The sequence below is a fragment of the Opisthorchis viverrini genome (assembly GCF_000715545.1).
Source record: "Opisthorchis viverrini unplaced genomic scaffold opera_v5_15, whole genome shotgun sequence".
NCBI lineage: Eukaryota > Metazoa > Platyhelminthes > Trematoda > Opisthorchiida > Opisthorchiidae > Opisthorchis > Opisthorchis viverrini.
In genome coordinates this window covers 1,179,730-1,205,659 of record NW_008751671.1, presented here as the reverse complement: position 1 = coordinate 1,205,659, position 25,930 = coordinate 1,179,730, and the positions used below count along the sequence as shown (strand labels likewise).

At 44.8% G+C, this 25,930-nt stretch overlaps 1 protein-coding gene across 1 annotated transcript in view; it reads left to right on the top strand.

The window, feature by feature from the left end:
- T265_01392 (hypothetical protein) overlaps nucleotides 1–25,930 on the top strand; it is a gene marked incomplete at both ends in the record, with an annotated part of 60,492 nt that overhangs the window by 10,995 nt on the left and 23,567 nt on the right. The window contains one exon of the mRNA XM_009165418.1: nucleotides 4,781–4,894. Coding sequence (XP_009163682.1) covers nucleotides 4,781–4,894 — 114 coding nt within the window. The remainder of the gene's footprint in view (nucleotides 1–4,780; nucleotides 4,895–25,930) is intronic.

The window sequence follows — 25,930 nt, the reverse complement described above, 5'->3', positions numbered from 1 at the left end:
GCAACATGTTTTTAACAGTGATTTGCAAACATCTGCAGTGGTTCAACGCCTCTAGAGTGATACCAAGCAGTCTTCAGGAGAAGCTGTGGAAACGTATGGAATTTAACAATTCGTCGGAACCCTATGACAAAAAATGGAAACGACACTACGTCTCTGCACATTTATACGAACTTATAAACCTTGATCAATGTTTGCGTTGTCATAATTACGCTGAATAGACCAGCGCGATATCAACAACCCTCGAAATAGGGAAAAGTCTTCAGCAAATTTTGCCTTAAAAATTTATACATCTAATACAAATTATTGTGCACCTCGTTTTGAATACAAGAATACCTACAGCCTGCTTTCATCTTCATCTTATTACATTTTTGGGAAAGTGTTATTTTATTTTATTTCGAGCAATTTAGTGACCTTGAAAGATCCCTTTCGTAAACAAATCAATTGCACGGCATAATCTCGGGTAAACCTACCGAGGATAAACTTTTACGCCGAAAAAATGGTTGCCTTAGCAACCGATTGGTTTCCGAAACATTCACACATCGGACGCTGAGCGGACTACCGCTACCCGTTGACTAGTTGTGTTCGCACTTCTATTACTCAGGTGCCTCCGCGCAGAGCCGAGGTTACTTGAGCACAGTGAGTTCCACACTCGCTAACCTAGAGATGATACGTCAGCCTACGTATCTAAGACACTGACTAGACAGCGAGCTGTGCACACACAAATGCGTTCAGATCACATGTCGTCGGCACAACTGGTGTCTCAATGATCGATGACTCATCATGTTAGGTCACACGTGGGCAAGTAAGAGAGCTGATGTGTTGGCCAATCGGCAGTCTGCTGTAGGTTTTCAGCTGGACAGGGCGAGTGCGAGAAGAGGTAGTCAGCATCCGTTTGCAGACAGTCCCTCTGCCCCTATGGCCTAAGAAAACTGCACTGTATGGCCATAAAGCTGCTTCAGATTACGCACAAGCCGTGCAACCGATCAGGGCGCGTGGGTATTAAAAACTAGGTTGTACAAACTCACGATTAACCAAGTACTTAACTTAAGGCAGAAAAAAATCACCGAAACATTACAGACATGACAAGAGTCAAGTGGCCTTTTAAATGCAGCTTGGGATGATTTCAAGAACATTGGTAGTGACAATCACTGAGCGAATGATGATGTGACCTCGATTAATGACGAAACTTTTACAAGCTAATTGCCAAGCACGAAGAACCGATCAACGGCCACCTGATCAACCACTAGTGAACCCACACAGGCTACAGATATTCCGGTACATTTCCGGTACAAATATGGTCTAGTGGCGAAGCCCATGTGTTCACAGAGAATGTACCCTACCTAGAGAAAATTTCTGCCTCCCTCTAGAATCAAGGAAAGTTAGGTTGATAATTTTTATGAAGGGAAGTGAGCGTTTATCAAAGTGGTTTTGCGGGTTACCCATGAACCACATTCGTTCTCACAGCATACAAACCGTCGGAAAGTGAAGCTACTTTGATATCATCTTATGTGGTGAACTTTCATCAAGAAATACTGTTATCATCCAGCGAAGTGTATTATTCATATATGCAACCTATTCTCTTTTACCTTCCTTTCTGCTTCTAAGCCAGTAGTCGACTTACTGCGATCTTCCGCAAAAACCAATATCTCCTACGCGGAGTTCTTTGTCAGTTACGACTAGTTCGACGGACAAACCTCAATAAAGGACATTAATCCTAGAGAAATTTGTAGCTCTGTATGTTGGACGTTGATCGTTGCTCATTTGGGGATGTCATTAGCATAGATTTGGCTTTGCTGAGCATTTGACATAAAGAAAGTCGGTTTGCTAATTCGTTTCTTGATTACTTGTTCAAAAATGAGTTGTTACGGTGGAGACACGTAAAAATCGGCCCCGTCGACCAACTCAGTTCAGTCTAGAATCACGCATGCATTTCACCAGCAATTTCAAATTTGCCAGACCATAAAAGCTGAGAAACCCGATTTTTAGAGAGGCACTGCCAACAACTCCACGGTAAAATCGCGTTCGGCTAAAGTACATATATCTAATCAGGTTAAATTTCATTATCCTTTTACAAAGCAAACGGTGTTGCAGATTTTGCAACATTTTGTATTGCAATCGAACCAGAACAAAGTATCCTTTGTTGCATTCTGTTTCAAACGAATGCATTGTTTTACACCTGTCCCAGTTCATATTCCCGTTCACACCGAGATAGTTTGTTTGTTCTTTTTGTGTGTTGCAATCAAGTCGGATCAGCGCGACAGCCTGTCGGCACAGAAACATTGGGCGTGCATCTCGGATACCAGACAACAGTGAATCCAGGACAGTGTGCAGAGAATTGGCCAGATAGAGTCTCTTTTACTGAGACCGGTGATACTTTTCTTCTATTCTTATTGTGTACAATGTCATTCTCCGTTCTGTTGTTTCCGTTTTTTGCCTATACCTCCTTTTTTGTTTTAACCTGAACATAGGCAGCTCTTTGACCTTATCATCGCATGTATTGTTTGAATCAACACATGAGTTTCGCTATCTTGTGACTACCTTGTCTCGGGTCGGTGTGGACTTTGGGATCCCGTTAGAAATTAGAAGTTCTTAAACCGGTGGATGGAAGCCGGCGTAGTCCCACCATTTGAGGCTTGTATAATTTTACTGTTTTATTATTGTATTCACAACCACGCATTCGTTGATAAACCTCTATTTTGACGATTTGACTTTTGGGGTTTTGTGTGCGACTCAGCGTGGCCCAACTGATTGCTGGAAACAATTTATACCGACAACACTTGAACCAATTACACTTGCTGCACCCTGGTTGTACTCAGTGTATAAAATACATCCTGTTTATGGTAAACTTCCGTGTAGACAGTCTCATCCCAACAGGGCCGAATGAAATAATGTCATTCTTATAATACTGTCGAAGTTCACAGAGCCGAGTCCTAATTCCAACAACTTGAAGCATCATCCTAGTAACTGTGTGTCATGCGTAGACCCAGCACACCACTACTTTGAAGTAGCTAGAGCCTGCTAGGTGACAGTAAATTCCAGGCATCATGGGGCCACAAACCACTCTTCGACTGTGGTCGTCAGTAGCGATTAGGTTGATGAACTAAAAAGAACAAGATGTCGCTATGATAGCAACCCAATATGGAGATGAATCATACTGTGTGAGCAAGAGTAAGTGCAGAAGTTACTTCTCCTCGGCGAGAAATTTAGACACTTGTAACCGCTGAAGTGAATACAAGGAAATGTTAAGTTATCTGTCGAACCGAGGGTGATTATGTCACGGGCGCCTCTGCAGATATAACACTTAAGTCATTCGACTATGGACCAAAAACATTAGGGATGCCGACACACGCAAGGCCGGCGAGCGGTAAAGCAAAATGAAGTAAAGGCATCTGCAAACGACCGTTCTAAAGATCAACAAGCAATATGGAAGCACCAAACGAGAATGGATAATTCAGTTGTCGGCTTTAATTGTTCGGATGAGGTTATATTCGGAACCGTCTCCACTACTACAGTGTTTCGGGCCCGATATGGACGTGATGGACTTCAGTTAGTAGCAGCAACTTAAAATGCCCCGCGAGAACGTGTACACTGATCTAAGGCGAATTTAGCCGGATCTGGCGATTTATGATACGAGTTATGATCTGAACAATTTTCCTTGCATCATTTGTTCGATCGGTCAAATGGTTTGGTGTATTCCCCATGTGTGTTGGAGCTGAGAGTACATGTGCCCGATCTTACTCGCTGGTAGTAAGGCGCAATCTCTCTTGTGTATTGCATGCTGTTATCCATCAAGCACAGCAGGCACCAAATGACTCTTCATTTAGAAGTACGGGGTAGCGATCTCTACCATTTTGTTTATTGTTGACCGGCGCACTATGAACTTGCTATCGACGGAATTAGAGACAGAATTCCACGTAGAGACAAAAGGAATTGCTCGAATATTATGCCAGGTTGTAACCCTCGAGGGAAACCCAGAAGACCAACACTGAGGATTGAGTCCTCATTGCTGGATCTCAAGAATGCGGTCCACGGTCCATCTGATTCATATAGTGCAGGCGTCAAGAACCGTGTGAAGATGAAGCTAACAAACCGATGTCTTGGTAAGAGGAGCCAGATGACGATTAACTTCAGTGTTCTATTCAGTTAAGCAAATGTGGTCTGGTTTGAATACTGAGAACTGATCGACAGAAAAAAGTTCGATGCTTGTCGTGCAGCGCAATACAAGACGAGAATAATTTGTCAGCCAGGTGTAAGGGTGATTGAGACTCTTGGTGAGATCACTGAGTGCATTTAGAATTATGATCGAATTCAAAGGTTCTGTCGTTGTTTACGAGAACGAGACTCCGTTTATTAAGTGCAGTAGTATGCAGGTTCAATGCAGTGCTCTTCACCTATAAGGCTTGACATGGTAACTGTCCAATATTTTTGGAACTGTGTTTGTCATCCATGTTATCTTAGATATACACGAAATTGTCTTCATGCTAACGCCACCTATTTTTCTAGGCTTCTAGAATATTCGGTTCAAAACACTCAATAAACAGCCCCTCGATAAATGGCACTTTCCACCCGTGATCACGGTTGAATTCCTCATGGGCTTTTCGTTACAGTTCTCGCGCGAATTAGGAATACCTTACTGAATGGGAGAGTGTGAAGCAGAGTCCAGTGAGGTTGACGAACTCTTCTGAATAGCTACTTGGTGACAGGGTTCATCTACATACTAGAGTCCCGTTAGTCATTGTGGCTCGTGAAATTACTAAGTTACTAAATAATAACCTTTCAGCCATAACACCCTTCGGGCCCATAGCTGCCGAGCCACCCGAAGGAAGCACGAGGACCGAGGTGTTACCAGGCCGCCCAAGCCCAATCAGGGTTCGAAACATAAACCTCCCGGGCGGTAAGTCCGCGCCTTAACCACTGAGCCCTTTTGTAAACTTATAAGTGAATGAGTTCAGGTTAGCAGAGCGCCCATGCGATGCACTTTCTCCCCAATGAACTACGAAGTGAACGTTATCCACACATCAAACTGACCCACTTCGTCTTCCGGTCCAGTGTTTGTCAGGTAGCTAAATCATACGTTTTCAGCTGAAGCAAAATATGACATCTACGCCTCCGTATGAGCATATACGGAGTTTGGGTCTGAGACACTGTCTCTGAGTTTTTTTAACAAGTTGTGAATAGGGATATACCTAGCTGCTACTCCTGTCTCGCTGGTATTTGAAGGGCTGTCTTTAGGGTACTTGAAACGCCCCTAGGGCTAACGGCTGCTATGTAGTACGTTAGCCATACCGAACAGTTCTCGCGTCAGAATAGTCCCATTCGAACTAACGTCCTAATGCATGTGATCAAGTCCTCACAACATTCCACATGATTATTTCGATGAATATGTTATTTAGGATCTAATCCTAAGCTGATCGAAACCACACACTTTTCCGATGTTCCAGGGACATAATGAGCCATAAAGTTGGACTGATCGGTCAAGGTAAAGCGTTCGTAGTTGCTCTGACACGGCGATTTCAGCTGAAATCGTTATCACAATCACAACCAAAGGTTTAGTTATATCGATCAGTAACTGATAGCGTCAATGTGATTCACGCAAAGAATAACTTTCGTTGGTCATTGAAAGACTGTTCCCATCATAAAAGGTGGAAGCCGGCTTATCACACTTCCATCTTTTTTGCTACTGTGACTAGTCTGATTCAGAATTGAAGCCAACACTCTCTGTCCATATTTGGTACAAAAAGAATAACGTTTAGGAGAAGAACAAGCTCGCACAACCACTCACTAGCTGGACTATGTGGTTGCCAATGTGAAAATCGGCTCCAGGTTTGACACAAGCGAATAATCACAAGTCCGTTGTTTTCTCCACCAATCAGCTGGTTTGTTGTATGCGACCGGATGTGACCGTCCTCCAGTGTTTAGTGAGATGGTATTACGAAAAACGCTAGGCACAGTTCTTTCTTGGTCAAACGAGTGGATTCAGTCCCACTCACTGCAACACTACCAAGTGTTGCCGAAACTACCACTATTCAGTCCTTTGGGGCTGGCTCAAGTAAGTCAAAATGGTCCCCGTAAATTTGAGGTAATAACAGACGCAGCTTGATATGGTTGATAGATAAGGCGTTAGCTTTGCTGCGAACAACCAAGCTAACTTGTGCGTCCTATTGCCCATCGTCTCACTGCCCCACATATTTCCTGAACATAATATGTATCAGGTAGTATACGTAACAGCCAATATTTCACTCTTCCAGGGTAGTGTGTTTAGGATTTATACGGCTGATCCGGAAGTCGGATGACCTTGTAAAAACTTGTGGATAATTTTAGAAGCATACGGTGGTTTATTATAACAACTAATGTTTGCTTTCCTCCATGTGGGATCTGGAATAATCAAGCTCTGGCTTCTCTGGGATTCCGCTGAACCACAATAACACCAGTTACCTCGTTCTTTTGCGGAAAAAGAACAAGTGGTCAAAAACGCTTAATGATAACCTCCAAGCGACCTTTCTAGATACAAGGCACCGTGCTGAGGAGTTCAACACAAATTTCTTATCATCCAGATCTCAGTGGGCACTCGGAAAGAGAAGTCTCCTTTTGGAGAAGATACATACTTCTTCCCCCATGTTGGCCACCTCTGGGGTACTCTACTTTGTTAATAGTTCCCAAAGGAAGAAAGTCTCCAAACGAGCATCTGCCACCGAACTTCCTTCAGATTTCCTATTTCTACGGAGACCATCCGTACCTCTCTTGAGAGTTTACAACTTTCTTTTCCGATCAGTGATCTTAATTTTCGGAAAAGACCATGAAACTGATCATTCTTAAACACGTGCAGTTACCGTGGTGATACATATCAGGAAGGTCAGCTTCCTGAAAGCAACCACTGAATGCCCGAAATCTACCGAGACGCTCAGGTGCGCTAGACGTTAACCAGATAGACAACGCCCCCTCAATATGCAGCGCGTCACAGCCTTGTATCAAACCCAGACAGCGCGAGTCAGCACTAATCAAGGTCAGACAACGTCCCCGCAATATGCAGCACGTCGCAGCCAGACCGCGTGCGTCAGCACTGGACCAAGTTCAGACAGTGTCCTTCCAATAAAAAGCTTGAGGCCGTTGTACTTTTCGCACTCGCACGCACTCGCGCTCTCGCAACCACTTTTTTGGAATATAGCTATTGTGTTCCCTTCCGTGAGTCTTTTTCTCTCCGACACTAGGCACTGGAGCGGGTCAGCAGCAGATACCACAGACCGGCGAAGCAGAAGATATAACAATACACATACGCTTTAGGTGTCGTTAGTTGCGGTGTTTTGTAGGATACATACTAAACACATGAATCTCGTCTAAACAATAGTCCTCATGCCTTGGTGCATTCATTCCGGTGAGTCCACACCAAAGGAGGGGATGCGCAGGACGTGAGTTTCGCTCTTATTAGAGCTCATAAGCAGTGCGTGTCCAATATAATTTTAGTCCCATTTCACCTTATACTGACAGACAGACATATCTCAGCCCATTGGTCCTGTACTTGCACCGTAATAGTGGTCCGTACACCGAACGTTTCACTCGGTTTTCGGATGTCATATTTGTTCACTAAGCAGAGTGAGTTCTCTTGTAGATTATATGCATTAAAAGTAAGACGGCTACGGTGGACTCTCCTTTCAGATCCATAAGCTTGGGTACAACAATAGGAACAAACAGGTTTCTGGAGACACATATCAAGTTTGAACACAAGTGTGTAGTATAGGCCAATATTTACACAACTATTAAACCTTGAAATCTGTTTGAACTAGTTAGACGGTGCTAATCTCTCATAAATTTTCATCCTTAGTTCAATTTCTTCCATTCCAACATCGTATTCCCTAATTTTACGCGGTTCCAATTCTCCACAGGGAACACGAAAATCCGAATCGCACGAATGACTTCAGATAGTTTTGGCAGAAGGTTATCCTTCCAAACTTTTCCAAAACATTCTGGACAAAATCAAACACATATAGAGAGCATTTGAAAGTATGTGGTTTGGTGAATATTCGAACTACTAGATACGCTTTTTATACGTGATGTAATACACTGAACTCACTGCGTCTAAGGGCTACTTGGCTTGAGTGAAGATCTTGCTCAACTAAATCTGAACTACGGTTCGATGAAGCCGAAAATGATTACACTGATTTATACCGCACGGCACAACAGAGCCTTTACAGCTATCCGGAAGATGTTTCCTCGCCAGCGTCTAGGAAGTTGATTTAGGGAGTTACATGACCTCTGGTGGAAGTGCGTCAGACCTCTCCTCTCAGGTTGTAAAACCATTTTGATGGGTAACCAATGGCGTTGCTCCTTCATTGCCAGTTGGAAGATTTTGTCCGTTTGCGCTGCAGCATCAGTCGCGTTCGTGAATCGCAGCTTCCGATCTATGAGGAAATCCTACGTTGCAGCCAACCCCAACCCCTTTCCTTTTTGAAATTTGCCATCGTTATGAGCCACTCCAGTTAGAGGCCCCATTTCAAAACAAGCCAATCCAGTGTAAAATTTGTAGGCATTCACGAAAAAACAGAAAGGCTTTGAACAAAAGTCATGAACAACCGAGGACACGAAGGCTAAGCAGTGGTTAACGGAAGGCTAGTGTAGTGCTGATCTGGTGGTTGCTTGTCGTACCAGTCCATGTTCCACTTACGGGTTCAGTGAATGGTGCATCGAATGCTGATGAAAAAAGGCCATATACAACCTGCCTGTAAGGTTGAGGTAGAGTTCGATTTCAAAACTAGTTTGCCTCTCTATGTACAGAGCCTACACAGGATGCTGTCTCCAGGGTGAGATACGTAGCAAAAGGGTCGTTTCGTCCGCACATAAGTTTCTTCTCAATCTGTTATGTTTGCCGATTCACCAAACTGTTGTATCTGGCTTCTAACCCGCTCCAGGGCCTGGTGCCGGAAAAAGGACTCACAGAAGGGAACACGACGGTCATAGTCCGAACAACCGAGTGCGAGAGTGTGAGTGCGTGCGAGCGCGAAATTACAATGATCCCAAGCTATTCACTGGAGGGACACTGAACTTGGCCCAATGCTGCACGCGGTCTGGCTTTGGTACGAAGCTGTGACGGCTGCATGTTGCGGGGGCGTTGTCTGACCTTGATTAGTGCTGACTCGCGCTGTCTGGGTTTGACACAAGGCTGTGACCCGCCGCATATTGAGGGGGTGTTGTCTGTCTGGTCAGTACTTATCGGAGCTGAGGGTCCCAGTAGATTTCGGGCACTCAGCGGTTGCTTTCAGAACTCTGACCTTCGTGATACAGTCAACTTCCAAGCAGTCACAAACTAGGGACAAAAAATGTGCTGCTGTGTCTGACCAAGCTCTCCAGAAGTGTTTCCTTTTCCGGCACAAACAAACCTCCAGTTCAAAACGCGGTGCTTAACAGAGTTTGCTAAAATTCACAAATTATTACAGTATAGAGGGTCAGCTTTGAAGAATACGTTAGTAAAAGTTTGACCTTAAAACTATGGTGGTAGCAGGTGCCAAAAAAGTGACCACATCTAGGGTGATTTTGTTTACTTAGTATTCTGTGGATTTTAGTTGCTAATCTCCTTTACATTGAGATTACAACATCGTTTATACATCGATGTATTTCCTCTCGACTTCCCCAGTCTAGGCTTGGGCGATCTGGCATATCCCAGCCGATCTGGCAGTATCCCAGCCTTCATGCTTCCTTCTGGTGGCATGGCAGTTAAGGTACCGAATGGGTGCTACAGATGAATGATTTTTTAGAGGTATTTAGAGAAGAATGAATGCATAAATGATTCAAAACGAAACATGAGGACAGAACACAACAGCGTATTTTTGCATGGTATTCCGAATTCGTTTCGTTGTGTCTCCTCAGGCGTTTACCACCGATTAAATCAATAAAAAAATTTAAAATGAAAGAATACCATGACAAAAGCTCTGTAGTTTACACAGTAGTGCGAACGAAATGATAATTGTTTCTGCTTACACAGGTCCGGCTTCCACTTACGAGTGACGGTCGTCTCAGCAAATTTCAGAGCTTTGCTGTTTGCTGTGCTGAACACGATGTCAAGCGCATTCGCTCGGTCGAGGCTTGCTCTCAATCATACGGCGGGTGTCTGATGAGGCCGGCACTTTGGACTGTGATGTTGTTTAGCTCTGTTGTTGTGTAAGTTCGCCTGATCGGTCCAACTGCCCTCGTAATCTAAAAGGCACGTGCTCTCAGGCGTAGTTGCCGTTCCGTTTTGTCTAGGCATTTGGTCGCTTACTAACGTGAATTGGTAAGTTTGATTTGGCAAACGATGGAAACGGAACTTTGACTGGTGGCACTGTGGCACGATTAGGCTAGTGAAGAAAGGCCGGCCTGGATGCGCAGTGGATCAGTTAGACCGTAAGTGTCAGGTGACGCCGTACGATCAAGCGGATGTCGTCCTTTTTTAACGTGGGAGATTATCGAATGTTAAATCCAGGCATAGTGATGACGTCCTCCAGCTTGGGTGTCTGCACGCTGTGTTCTCTAATGAACACTTCGAGAGAGAATTTGGACTATAGGGGTTATTGAGTTCCAGTTGAAGTGTCATTAGCGTGAATCTGTCGGGCTCGGTAGTGCGAATTTTTGTCCGGGCCAAACATGAGCACATCCCAACCACGGTCTCATCAGATGCCCGTCGTATGATTGAGAGCAAGCGTCACACCAACTCAAAGAGGGTACCAGATATCGTGTTAAGCACAGCAAACAGCAGATCTCTGAAACTTGCCGAGATCACCATTATTCGAAGGTGGAAACCAGATCGGCGTAAAACTGAGTCCTTATGTCCCATCTTCAATTTAGTTATGAGGAAAGGATATTTTAGGTTGAAACAGAGAGCGTCTAGCCCACAGTGTAGTCGAAACAGAAACATGACTTTTTATGATGGTTAGCACCACACTGGTATTGAGAAGCAAACTCAGTAAAATATCACTGAATCGTTTATCAAAAAGCATCCGTGCTTTCTGCCTAGTTCTTTTACAGTTTTTGGCAATCAGTCACAATGACATCCAACCAGAGGCGTTACCTTTCGAAGGGCGTCCACAGCCAAAAAAAGACCCTTTTCCCGTAGTTGTATCTTTCAGAAGGTCACTGAATGTCGTCTTTTGCAAGGCTGACGAAACCTGTACATGTACCATCGATGTTCTGCATTCACACACTTAACGACCCCTTACACACTTGCAATGACCTGGTCATTTATTATGTATATGACATATGATGCTCATGTTAGTTTCTTGGGCCATCCTGTAGTTCAATGCATTGCATGCTGGAATGAAAAAGTTATTGGGCGATCCAGCTAAGGTCAGAGATTAGTATAACGGTCCACAAAAGAAGAACAAGGCAAGGCATGGTGTTAGGACTGCCTTGGAAGTTCTCAAACATCCTCACCCTAAAGGACAAGCTAAGTATCCGGTAAAATACAAATCATTTTCTGATTTTCATGCCACAAGGTTGCATCTTCATGCCTTCATCCCCATTCTGTAAGGAGATATGAAGCTCATTTTATTTGAATCTGTCGAAGGTGAGACTCTACTCATCAGCTCCACCAAAGAGTTACATGGCTTTGAGTTGAAAAACACAGACCGGCTCCTCCAGTGATTAATAGGACAATGGCAGACCATGCGCAAACACACCAGGCAACCTAGAGTTATCTCCAGAGGTCACATCTGCGTTCCTCCGGACTAGCTGAATGATGACCACAACTCCAGGTCCACAGGAATAGTAAGTTTATCAGAGGATACCGTCCGAGAGATACGCAAGCAAAACAGACACTGTTTTGTGGTCCAACTCTGCGGTACTGAAACATCCAATGCTGAAAAAATGTTCGGGATTTAACGAGCATAAGTGGTCCCACTAGGAACGTAGTGAATCCCGTACTAGTACTAGATGAAAAGTACTATTCGAATCCCTCGGGAGATTACAAAATATTCTGAAAAATCTGATCGCCAATGGAACTTTTATCCCCCTAGCAAATTAAACTTTCAACCTCCAATGGGATTCCATCAGCCGTTTCTGTCGACATCTGTTGTGTTCGCCACCCGCTGCAAAATCCCACGTAGTTTTTTAGTTCGAAAATTTTAACGACTGTGAATATTTCCGGGGTTCGCTGATGCTAAGCACGTAAGACCGTCAGTCCTAGTCCGTGTGATTTCTTGATTGGACAGTTATTTTCCCATTTGAGAGCTAAGTACACATTCCGAGAGCGCTAGAACGTGAACGTCTGGAATACCGAGATACCGCACTAGTCCACCGGTGTTTTGTCACTTACCGAAAGCATCCTTTCGAAAATTCGACTTGGGGAGCCACTTCTCGCGTCTCAAGACAGAATAATATCTCAAACATTTATAAGAAAATGCTGTACTTTGAACAAATGAGTCAAATGGGTCACCTAAATGGACACTTGTTCGGATCGATGCCGACACTCACAACCTCAAGCGAGTCCTGATATTTTTTGATGGATGTATGGGTGCTAATCGTTCACTGGATCAGTGCATGCATTGATTAAATTAGTCGACGAGTAATCTTTGCTAGCCGCATTTCCCCCATACATACTAAACCCGCAATAAAGTCATGCATGGGTCTATTTCTCCGTAATTCTGGTAACCAGATTCGGATCCGAAATTCTGAGGTATACGTTTCAGGATTTTGGCGTTGCATTGTGTTAGTCACTACTTTCGAGTTCATGATGGGCACACTTGCACAAACTATGAAAACGGGTGCTTTGATTGGCCCTTACCCAAGAGGATATCTAGAGTATGTACTGATATGCCTAGGGTGACGACGGACAATATCAATACAATACGTGAGATTCAGAGCTCTGTGCTGTGCTAACATTATTGACGCAACCTAGGTCAGATTACTTATCATGTGGCAGGAAAAGAGCTTGCGGTTGTTAGCCATGTGACCAGTTTAGCAAGGTCATCCGGTCACGTGATCAGTTTATTGCAATACGTGTAACAGTCCTATGCACTCATCGGGGCACTAGAACTCTTCTTTCCTCCCGACTGAAATAAAAGTCAGATCAAAACAAGGTCCAGATGGAAATGGGTCGGGAAGGCAAGTCGGGGGGTTGAATTGCTTGGGTTGAATCCTCACGACAAATTACCCAATCCAATCGTGGTCGCCATTGTGATGGGGGTGATGACGGTGATAAGCCACCAATTCGGTTTGCTTAGGTCGACTGCGCTCCCGACTTTAGATGAGTGTATATGGTAAACGTGCACAACTGACTGGCAGTCAAAACTTACCCGATCCATACTTATGGTTAGTATACTTGGAGTCAACTGGGCGAAGCACGCTGGAGACAAACACGATCCAATACAAACTGGATCGGTGGCAAACGAATTAGTGGCACTCTAGTTGATCTGTAAAACTGACCGAAACCTAGTGAAACATCAGAAAAATTTGCGGTGACGGATTCGCTCAAAAACTGTTTACAATGCGTTTGAAGTAGACTTATACGTGCATGTCTCCAGTGCAATCGATATCAAAACGACCGCTTGTATCCAGCGTTACCCTGCTGGTGTAAAACTTGAGATCATCTTAACGTAGTGAGGTTTTCCGATTCACGTCACGCACCGTTTGTTCAGCCTCTTGAATTGATCTGGAATACTGGGGGGTCAATTAGCTGAGAGAGATGACAAACCAGATCAGTTATCGAAGTTGCCCTTCTCAAGAAAGACCGCTTTAGGAAGATACCACCTCTCAAAGCGACCGCTTCTGGTTGGTATCTAGAAATCACCATCATCATCATCGACAGCATTTCATTGTTCAACAATGATGCTCCGCTGTCTTAGTGATGACACCACGAAAGGGTCGATGTGGCACGACAGCTGTAAGAATCACGGTTGAACTTGGGCTTGGATACTGCCAGATCGCCCACATCTGGAAAGGGTGGGTCCTCCATCAAAACCCTTGACTCAAAAGCCCGACTACAAAGTAACGGTGCTTGACCGGAAATACCAGTGCTTTACATTTTTTAGACATTAAATCGCCACGCATGTTCCAACCCCCAACCTGGAGGACTAGGAAACTGTGCTGATCGGACCTCTTACAATTGTCCAACCTAGTATGAGAGACTATGCGAGTATCCTACGGTCATCCCCTGGTATATCTCAATGAGTGTTGGAGGCACATAAGCCATCACATCAATGTAGGATTCTCAGTATCTTCGTGACGGCCCGAATTTTTAAACGAAAGCCCAGTGAAGTATTTATTCAACAAGTAGCATTACAGCAGTCGTTGAGGCAATTAGAAAGCGCGTTTTCGGTTGTGTAACGGGTACTTCCATTGAAGAATGTGTCCAGCATCAGAAGCTGCGTTGGTTGGGACATGTCTTACGCATGCCGAACCATCGTTTGCCGAAGAGAGTGCTGTTTTCCATGCCCAACTCAGAGCGACGTAAACAGAGAGGTGGCCAACCCTTGACTTGGCAGAGGAGTATGAAGGAGATCACGAAACGCTTGGGTGCTGTCGGTGCTACTCGCCTTCCAGGATGGGGAACGCGTGATCCTCACTGTGCCTGGTTGGAAACACTACAAGATATGGCTGCCAACCGATGTCAGTGGCGTTCTTGTTATCAGTTTCTATCCAGATTGCCTGAGTGAATGTCTGGAGGTGTAGGCACCTCGGAATGATTGTGTTAAGCTAGCACCAAGTCCCTTCCCCGTCCACCTTTATTCTTTTCTTTATAATAAGGCTTTCAAATAAGTCATGGTTGTACGGCAGTGAAGCATCGGTGTTGAACACTGATGTCATGCTGTCGATGATGATGATGATGATGACAGCAGTCGTTTCTTAATTCTTTGTGAGTGAATAGAGAAAACGTGAGGGAATTAAGGGCACCAGCGTTTTGGCCATACACATCCACTGGAAGCCCGTTGTTAGGTTTTTTCGTCGCCATTAGGCCAAAAACAACCGTCAGAAATGCAGTGAGTAAAAGTCCGATCGACCATCCGGAGCCACTGACGCTCAAACCCGGTAACATGAGGCTGTACTTTGGGAGCGCCAACGCCTGTATGTTTCAGTGACATAAGTCGGGCTCGCCTGTCGTGCCCTGTTCTCAAACCCAAAGTAAATAGCGGTGGCAACCCCGGCAAGTGTTTTTGCAGTGGGTCTCAACAGGTGAAGGGAATGACGCTAAAACGCTGCATGCAATCCATCAACCAAGGCTTTATGGTGCCATTCAGTTGCAACTTGCATGTCATATGTTGGGGGTGACCATTATCTGCACAGTGCTCTCAGCTGTTTTCCATGCCCAACTCAGAGCGACGTAAACAGAGAGGTGGCCAACCCTTGACTTGGCAGAGGAGTATGAAGGAGATCACGAAACGCTTGGGTGCTGTCGGTGCTACTCGCCTTCCAGGTGGGGAACGCGTGATCCTCACTGTGCCTGGTTGGAAACACTACAAGATATGGCTGCCAACCGATGTCAGTGGCGTTCTTGTTATCAGTTTCTATCCAGATTGCCTGAGTGAATGTCTGGAGGTGTAGGCACCTCGGAATGATTGTGTTAAGCTAGCACCAAGTCCCTTCCCCGTCCACCTTTATTCTTTTCTTTATAATAAGGCTTTCAAATAAGTCATGGTTGTACGGCAGTGAAGCATCGGTGTTGAACACTGATGTCATGCTGTCGATGATGATGATGATGATGACAGCAGTCGTTTCTTAATTCTTTGTGAGTGAATAGAGAAAACGTGAGGGAATTAAGGGCACCAGCGTTTTGGCCATACACATCCACTGGAAGCCCGTTGTTAGGTTTTTTCGTCGCCATTAGGCCAAAAACAACCGTCAGAAATGCAGTGAGTAAAAGTCCGATCGACCATCCGGAGCCACTGACGCTCAAACCCGGTAACATGAGGCTGTACTTTGGGAGCGCCAACGCCTGTATGTTTCAGTGACATAAGTCGGGCTCGCCTGTCGTGCCCTGTTCTCAAACCCAAAGTAAATAGCGGTGGCAACCCCGGCAAGTGTTTTTGCAGTGGGTCTCAACAGGTGAAGGGAATGACGCTAAAACGCTGCATGCAATCCATCAACCAAGGCTTTATGGTGCCATTCAGTTGCAACTTGCATGTCATATGTTGGGGGTGACCATTATCTGCACAGTGCTCTCAGCTGCAAAATCTTTACCAATGGAGTAAAACTTTCTACACCAAAATATTGCATTTTGTTGCGTATGTGCTCAACCAAAAACTGTCCTAATCTATTCTCATATTTTTGCAGCGCACCAAATTTCATTCTTCACTGAGACAGCCATGCTTCTGGCTCAAAATTCTTGTGGGATAATTTCCCAGCATTGCTGAGAATCCTGGATGCCTAAATTGGGCTTGAAAGTTTGGACTAGTACTTTCAACCCGATTGCTCGATTGCTTTAGTCCATCAGCGACAAGTCATAACTTTCGAAAATCCCGTTCTATTGTGCGAATACTGATCGCTTATGCTGGGTAGTCGGATAGGTCAAATTAACTGGTGGTAAAGGAGAAACCCCATTAACATGGATTTATCATCTATGCACTGGTTTTGCGGTAGGCATAATGTGAAATCATTCTCGCCGATAATTTTTTGTGGAATTTGCAAAGCAAACTCATACTTGCCTATAGCAAATTGTGAATAAATGGCCTGAATTACCCTTAGGTATCCTTCATTGCTTTGATATCTTGGTCAAGTCAAACACATGGGTGTCACATCGTGGGTAATCAATCGATTTGTACGATCACGCGGGTGTACTGCCTGGCTACCTGGCTGGGAGATAAAACAACACCTGGGAACTTGGTATAAGAGGTTGAAAAAGCACGCTCCCTGAAATCGAGACAATATAACATACTAACAGCACGTGATGGTTGGGGTCAACCACCGACTGTTAGCGATTTCGAAACAACGGATATCACATTGAATGTGCATACACACAAAGTGGGGAGGCATCCTTCTCTGGATTTGTCTGTCACACCAAACTACGCCGATGGACCTCATGCACAAACTAGGTAACGGCACAGATGTTTTTCTCTGAACCGTGTGTGCAATTGAGAGTGCTCTACCAAGTGTTAAGTCAAGGAAACAGAACCGGAAGATGAGCAGTAGAGTACGGATCTAGGGTCATCAACATGCCAAACTGCTGGTTAATAACTGTCACATCGTGTGGAGACAAGTATATATGTGGAAGTAAGCTTGGTGGCCCGCACCACCCGTAAATTGTACCCGTGGCACACACATGGCTAGCTACTGACAGCCACTAAGCTGCTTGATCACAGAGATTTACTTTTAGCACCGTTTAAATCTGGCAATCAGAATGTCCTGAGTGTTGAGGTAGTACAACCATCGACCGATCGCTGCGCTCCACTACGCACCCTAGCAACGCACTGATGATGGCACTTTGGTTAGTGATGAAACGTCCGCAATCAAATTGCCCAGCTCAGAGGACAAACCGACATCCATTTACGCTACCTGAGCCGCCAACATTATCCTCTGTTTAAATATCCATACAAGAAACAAGGTTACAATCAGACAATATATAATACGGTACAACGCAAAGCAACGCAGCTCAATACAATACAGTGCGTTACGGATATAGTACACAAATAACACAGAAACGGATGAAAAACAGAGACAAGTAGGCAAGCTCGGTGCCGCGAAGTGTATGAGGCTCCCATAGGTGGTACTGTGGTGGTACTTGCTGGGTGTCCGTCACCACAAAGCCGTACACACGCATAAAACTGCACGCCATCAGCAAGATTTCTTGCTTACTGCGGCTGGATTAGGTAATTCCGTGGCATCAAATTATCTGTGAAAGTGGATACTGACCACGAATACCAATATGGCCTCGAAAGATCAGCATGCAAACGAATTTCTTACCATGCACCCCTTTTCCATGACCAAGGGCACGGGCTAGCCTATATTCATGGACTAGTGGTGGTGTAGAATACCTGGATAACGACTGACAACATATGCACGATAACAAACTTGGTTTTCTACAAATACACTCAGTGGGTTTTCATCGAAGAGTCAAGTGAACCTCTCGTATATGGTGTTCTGCAACTGAATGTGCTAGACAAAGAATGCCCCTTTTTTCCATCTGATGCGATGGTTTGGTATTCACCAAACCATTCAGCTACGGGCGGCTGGGTGAGTGACTTGCACATAAATGGGATATGGCTGCTGAAGGCTCTTCCACAACCCATGACCGGTTTCGTCCTTCTTGAAACTCACCAGATAGATTCAGTACCTCAGATTCCTCCTGGGCCGTCTATAGTTTGTTGTTAGTATGCGAAAATCTGGAAGAATGGAGAATAAGTTGAACGACGAGTATGTCTTCTGTTTCAGAAGTCGTCACTACAGGTGGCAGTAAACACGTGATCATGTGAACTCGATTTTTCGATTGAAGGATGAGTGCCTCTACATCCTGTCTATATGCAAGCAGTGAGCAGTCATCCGTGGTCCAACGGGCTTCGTTAGATGTGGACCGCTGATAAGTTTCAGTAAGGGTGAAGGAGCTGTACACTGCTTCTTGGCACAGAATGGCTTCAATTACAGAAATCTTGAAATTTCGAAATCTCTTCAGAATATCAATAGAATTTTTCAGAGGTGAACCCTAGAACAGAAACGTGATACGGGAAATGACGGACTCAAAACCAAACTTATCAAAGGAAGATTGACACTACTATTGATGAATAATGTCACCACGAAAACGACTGGTTCCGCAACAAAACGTATATTAAAATGTATCTCAGAGTTCGCTAAATGCTCCCATTTTCACACCAAGTTGGTGTGGTGTTCGGTTGGAGACTTGACCGAATCGCGACTGAACCACTCGTTTATGATATTCATCAGATGAATGTGCTGCGTACAGGTCACCCCATGTTTCGTTTCGTACGATATTCGGGGCGTCATGGTATATTTTCGTGAAGTGAACTACCCACAAGGTTGCTGATGTTTGAGAACACAAAATTGACGAAGATTGCGCCTACCTGATGAGCCTTTACAAGGGCGAGACCGGTTTTGGGCTATCGAAGGGGTCCCAGCAACCTTGTGAGTAGTCTCCTCAATGAAAACTTACTGCGATATCTCGTACAAACTGAAACATGAGGTACCCTCTGTGCAGCACATTCAGTTGCTTAAAAACATCATAAACGAGAGATTCAGTTAAGTGAAACCGCGTTCGTGAGGAGATTCATACAAGCAGATCGCACTGGTCAGTCACTGGAATTTAAACTAACCTGCAGATAGATACACCTTCGAAAAAATATCTCACAGTGTTTGCTGACGTAGGATGCAGCGTGCAGACATGGGGCTCAGTAAAACATGGTTTTCTCAATAACGCTTACTCTCTCCTGTCACAACATTTCGCACATCAGACACCCACCTTCCCCCATCAATTCCTACACGTTGAAAGTAAGTTTACTGAGGCTTGTTATTTAAATATTTGTGCTCTTCGAAAACACCTTTTTCGTACGTTTTTCCACAAAAGTTGTGAACGGATACCGGCTCTTTCTTTGCGTGGTGGATCTGATGTATCATCACTGTAAGCTGTGAAGAGTTCAACGAACCATGGACGCGTTCATCGTCCTGGTTTTCAACGAAGGTGTTTTTAGCTGTGCAGCTGTTTGTTGCACTGTCTTCAGCAGTGTCATACGCTTTCCGCACAGTTGTGCTTGCAGGAAGACCTTTATTTTCAAATAAGATTTTTCGAGGGAAACTGATGTGCCGCTTCTTCCTTATGCATTAATGTGCCTGTCGGTCAATAATTGCTTTCTTCTCGTTTAGGGGGCAAGTGAACTGCATCATTGGCAACCCGAGCGTAGTCTCTTCACTAAGCTATTTGTGAAAGGCTTCAGAGGACCTTCGTAAACGATCGGTAGTTGTTAACTAGGCAACTTCTCCACTTTTGACACAAAGGCTTCATCAGGTGCAGTTAGGATGTCACTAAGTTGGCCAGGTTTTTAAAGCCGCTCTCAGTAGGACTCACTCAGTAGGGCCTCTCCAGATTAACCCATTGGATCGGTGTTGAATGTCAGTTAAAGGATTTTGTGAGCCCGACGGCTTACGAATTGGGGGAGTCAAATTATTTTTGTTCGGGTTTGGTTGCTCAGTCTTCCTGTTCAGGGTGCTTCGATTGATGGTTCACCTTGGATGACACTGGGTACATTTCGTTGTTGTTGTGGGCTTTTGAGCGCTACGACAACTTAGTTGAGGTAAGGTGAGGGGAGATTAAGTGCAACTGAAATCCGAGCTATTTCTGGTAATGACTCGTCTCTCTGATAACCGCACACCACTACATGCCAGCTCGACTGACTTAAAACCGCCCTCCACACGCTTGCCAGTTCCACGCCTTCTATTTACACAGGGCGGCCTTGGCGATGTGTGAAAAGGTCCTCTTGTCTTTCAGAACGATGTTTGTTTCCGGTGTAGCGGAAAGCGAGCTTTTAATTTGAATGGTCTGAATTTCGCACACAGGTAGCCCGTCCACAGTCGATCAAGCCACAGCTAGAGCATGCAGACACTGAGCAGGCCAAAACACGCCAAGCTTATCGGGACGCTTCAGTGACCATAAGCATGTTCGCACATGCACAAATTGGATGTGATAGAGCCTCAGTGCTCAGCTAGGCGATAGCTGTGTTGAATCACGGATACGGTCCCCGAAGCCTAAGTCAATGGTAGGATTCTCGTTGAAACCGTCGTCCTCCCTTTTTTAGTGAAGCTACTCTGGTCAGCTCTTACACTATGGATTAATAAGTTCATAGTTAAGGGGAAGTATGAACTCAGTTAGAAGGCTTATTAGTGACACAGACTCTTGGCCACACTAGGACTTAGACTCCACAGTCTGACGCGTGAGAGCAACGCGTCACCACTGCTCTACCAGTATAGAACAGATGCTCTAGAATTATCGTCTTAAAGCACAAGCATGCTCACTCTTGAGCAGTGCAATTGTGGCTAGTCTGAAGGGTAGAACGATGACCCAGTAACCCACCTGGTTGTGCCTACAGACGACCTGCCTTCCAGAACTTGACGTTCAAGTCCCACCCACCTTGGTCAAGGTAAACTTTTGAATGATTATATTTACAAATTCATTAAATGAATCCAAGGGAAATTCTACGGGAATTCGTCCTCCATTGATAGTGGAATTCCCACAGCACCGTGTATCGATGGTTATGTAGATGTTTCGTGGGAGGCGTTTAAAGCTGTATGACAGTAGAGTCTACTTCACTACACAACATGGAATTCAGTGAACCTAGTAACTCGGAATAGACCATGTTCCACCGTCCCTTGCCTGTCAGTCTCCACCTGCCCAGTTGATATAGTTCACTTATCCTTAAGATTTCAAGAAGCCAAAATTGTCTGACATTTTCGCCCAATGGTCGAAGTGACATGATTGCCAATTCACTTGCAGCTAGTTCGCGTGCATCGTCTCCTTGTTTGCACGTCACTCAAAACGACTACCATCAGTCCGAATTGTGATTTGCTCAATGGTTCGATCAGACAGAGGAGGGTGAACACATGCATATTCGTGTGAATTAATCACCAAAGCTGGAGACAACCTGTAGATATGTTGTATGATTGAATAGGTGACAAACCATCCAATGATCAGTAACGTGAAATGGCTCACGCGCAGGGAATTGCATGTAAACGACCGGGTCGTCCTTAGTTTGTTTGGAAGGCTGTTGTCTTTCTCATGAACAATCAAAGAGCCTGCCATTCTAGCTGAAAAATGTTATGGAGTACCCGACTGGCAAGATTGTCAGTGGGTGCATTAAGACCCGGCGTTGGGAGCACACTCACTCGAGTGAATTAAACAAGCCGGCTCACTGACGCGTGGAGGTAACTTCCGGTAGAGCTCGGTCGATACGGGGAGTGTATCCACGACAGCAGTGAGGCTGCATGTCTGTTTATCACAGTCCCCGATGGTGTGCACTCCGCAAATGGCACGTGCATTCAGCAGCTTCTGATGAACTCGCTCGCGAGTTCAACGCTTACCTAACTTCGATTGTGCTTAACATGCAATCACCCAAACATTGGCAAGCGTAATCCTAAGTGTGCGAAAAGCTACTAAGACCAAAGGTTTTTACTGAATTAATCAGCAGCCGTCCGGCTGAGGTAATGCGAATGCTCAACACATCACTCACGGCAAGTAATCTCCGAATTCACCCTAGCGAGCACAGCCTCCAAGACACACTTTTTTCTGTGCACTAACAGTTGTCGTATCCAGTAGTGTAAAATTTCCCTTGACTAATGAATCCATCCGACCTACCAATACTCCGCAATTCATCTCCAACTTCACTTCGAACTCATTTGATTCAGCTTGGTTACACCATTACAACTCCGCGCACAACATTAGTTAAGCTGCGATGTTTTTTCTAATCATGATGCCAGATCTCCTGCGGACGTATACTGGCTGAACGAGTAAATGGGTTAAAAATGTGCCGTAAGCTCTCCCATCACAGGCACCTAAACCATGCGCCTGGGTCGTGGCTTGTTCCCCACACGCCTTGGCGAAACTGTCAACCACTCCGTCGTTCACATGCTACCGTTCGTGAGTTGTCACAGTAGTTACCTTAGTAACTCCTGGTGTGACGATCAGGGCACAAGAAGGGATAGTTTATTCGTTTTCTGGCTGTTCAGTAGCTCGGTTTTTTCTGTTGTGGTTGTCACCCTGGCGAGCCACAGTCAAGTCCAACAGCAGGTGCCCTCCCTTGTGCTAGGGGGACGGGGGCTGACTGAAACCACATTGCCGTTCAGCAGCCCCCGAATGCTGACGCTTGGTTCCCCTGTGATCAACTTGTTGGACGTCTTTCTAATGAAACCACATTTGTCGAAACAGCAAGCAAAAAACAATGAGCTCAAACAGTTAGGAGAAGCCCGATCAGTAGACGACCACGAAACGTGCGGCTTGTCCATTACAATACGAGCATTCTCCTCATTTTTGGATAAAGGAACTTCAGCACAGTCACTAGTTAATTCTTTGTACCGTGAACATGAAAATATTGAGGGAGTATCAGGCACTGTGGCGTCCCATAATACACAGAAAGTTGGTGTTAGTCATCTGTCCCAGAATATTCTCTGCGTCAATCACTAAAGGGGATTTTGACCATCACTGCTTGTATTTGCTTGACATTTTCTGGATATAGCTTCTATCCACTTCACGTTCATGGTGAATAGAAATCATTTCAGTGGTAGTGAGTTACAGTACCACATTTACTTGGAGACTGATGGTCATCAGCTGCACAGCACCGCAATCGAGGTCACAGAAATGGTGGGATATCGCTGGTTTCACTAACTGTCCATATGCAATTTTTAAAATAATTTTATTCATTTTTACAGCGTGATGTTGTTATATCCAGGACTAGCAAATGGAACGATTGTGCACGCGTCAGTTAGAGGAAATTTCACCCTGATTTATTTTCCCCTTAAATTTGTTCCCCAATCTACCTTGTTTTATGAGTTCAGTACTCGCCGTACAGAGCCTCGTGCGTTATGAAAAATATTTTTTCCAGATTGTGATAGTTTTTTGGCTGGCTTGTTGTCACTCGTGGAGTCGATCAACATGTGACCAAGTAATGTCGATCCCTTAATTGAAGAATGAGTGGGGCTAATCCTGTCTAAGTGCGAATAGCTCACACTGCTGATCAGCCACTCGTGGCTGAACGATTAAGTGTCCCAACTACTAGACTTGAAGTCGCAGATTCAAAGCCCCCCTGGAGTTTCGTGAGATGCGCACTGCTGATGATTCCCAATAAGGATGGAACAGCTGTACAGGGTTTCTAGACCTATCAACACAGTTCGGTTCCGTTTACAGGACGAACTCTCCAGTTATCAGGCCACTCCACATCCCAAACGTTTGAGGTTGTCAGGAATCAGCCACAAGAAATTTCTTCATTAGGGAAATTGCATGGAGACTAAAACAGACATTCGAAAGGCCACAGAGACGGGAAATTCGTGTGTATAAACGGCAAGAAATCAGTCAACTGTGTTGCATTCGTTCCAATTCAACTTAGTCAACAATGCTTGGTTTTAAAAAAATACGATGCACGGTACGTACCGGGAAAGTACAGCTTACAAATGAGTGTTTTGATTGTTTTACTCACGACCTGTCTCTAAGGGATGTCAGACGTCTGTTTCAAGATAATGGTTTAGGTCGAAAACAGTTGATTAAGCACATCTGAGGGAGACTAGCCCAAAGGAGACAGCAGTGACAAGCGATGAGCTGATTGATCGTTGAGTAACGTAGCCGTAGGCCAGTTCATACTCTTCACACTACACTGACAGACACGACGCGTGCTTGTGCGCAGGTACCTTCGTGCAAATTGGTCACTTTGATCAATAGGACGGATCTGATGACAGCGACTGCTGAGCTAACGATAGGTGACCGTCTGAGAAGCGCACATGTAACTTTGTCTATGTGCAGTGGTCCAAAGTAACTCACTGTAGAAACATCAGTGAATCAAATGCACATCTCACGCGATACAATATGGTAGACAGTCAAAGCACTGACATTTTGAAGGAGCTGCGACGCCGTACCCTACCGTTTCTACCTCCATAAACTGAACAAGACAAAAGCGAGACTGAAGCGATGATGACTAACGTCGGACTGTCGATATAGTTTACACAGACGCGCTCTCCAAGAGACAGTTTGCCGAAGTTAGACATGCTTTAAACGACAGCAAAATCCATAGAATAAATTCCTCCGGACTAGAGGAAAGCCCGTTGCGGCAGGAATGTACTGCAGCCGCCCCTATTGCGCAGAATTGTGTTAAAACTCTGAATAATAGACATCCAACAGGAATCAGCAAGCCTCCTTCTAGTCTAGGTTAATTTCCTGCCGCGTTAAAAATCTTCTGACAGTGTAGAAATGAATAGAACTGAAAATGCATCGGTCGGTCACACAAGGCTTACAAGCTCCAATTTATGACACTTTATCTGCGAAAGACAGTAGATCACTGTAAATCACATACACTTTTTGTTCGTGTAAAATTATCAGTACTACTGATGTATCCATTCCTCCCCTCTAGGATTCGACGACAAGACAGTACTTCATTCCTCAAACCCCTTACTATACCGGTTATGTGCTGAAGTAACGCCACACTTGGATTGTTTTGGCACGGATTTAATTAGCATCACTATTGAACAGTAGGACTGGGAGTCCTAAGTGAATAACTTGAGTACTGGATATAAAATCCCTTCCGGACCAGGTGGATAAGTTAGCTGCTTATTCGTGTGAACCCGGTAGTACAAAGACGTCAATTTATCCGGTAAGCTAAGTGAAGGTCAATCGATGAACATTCTACCCAACGGTGTCTATCTATGTCCTATTGTCACTGCATTCTCGAACTGAGGCCAGCCGTTCTCACTTCCACGAAACTTAGTATCTGTCCAACAAAAGTTGACCAATGACAAAAGTGAAGCAAGGCTTGGTACACATTACTCACATTGGCTGAAAACTGACTAAATGACTGTGTTTGATCCATACAACCTGGCAGTCTGGTGGGTGATCAGGTAGGTTGTGAGTTGGGTGGTCATCCATTCGCACGCAGGCCTTCTTAATGAGTTGTGCGTTTGTGACCATCATTTAGTCTCCCACAAGGCCAAGTTACTGACAGGGCAAACGAAACAGGTTGTCACTACGTGTTTTGAGAGGGTGTAGCCTCCATCCATACCATGTCAATCCATCAGAAACATCACAAACGAGCGACTCAGTTGGGTTCCAAAACCAAATTTGTTTGCAAATGAATGTACTTCGCTAAATTCGTGCAATTAGGGTTCGGGTAGAACATTAGGTCGACGGAAACTCGTAAACTGCGTCAGCCTGTTGGGCCCCGAGAAGGGCGAAACCGGTCTTGGGCTGTCGAAGAATTTTCAGTAACCTTATGATCAGCTTACTACGTCTATCCATCTAATTAAGTTTTAACAAAAGTTGCGTTTTTAAACATCTGGGACA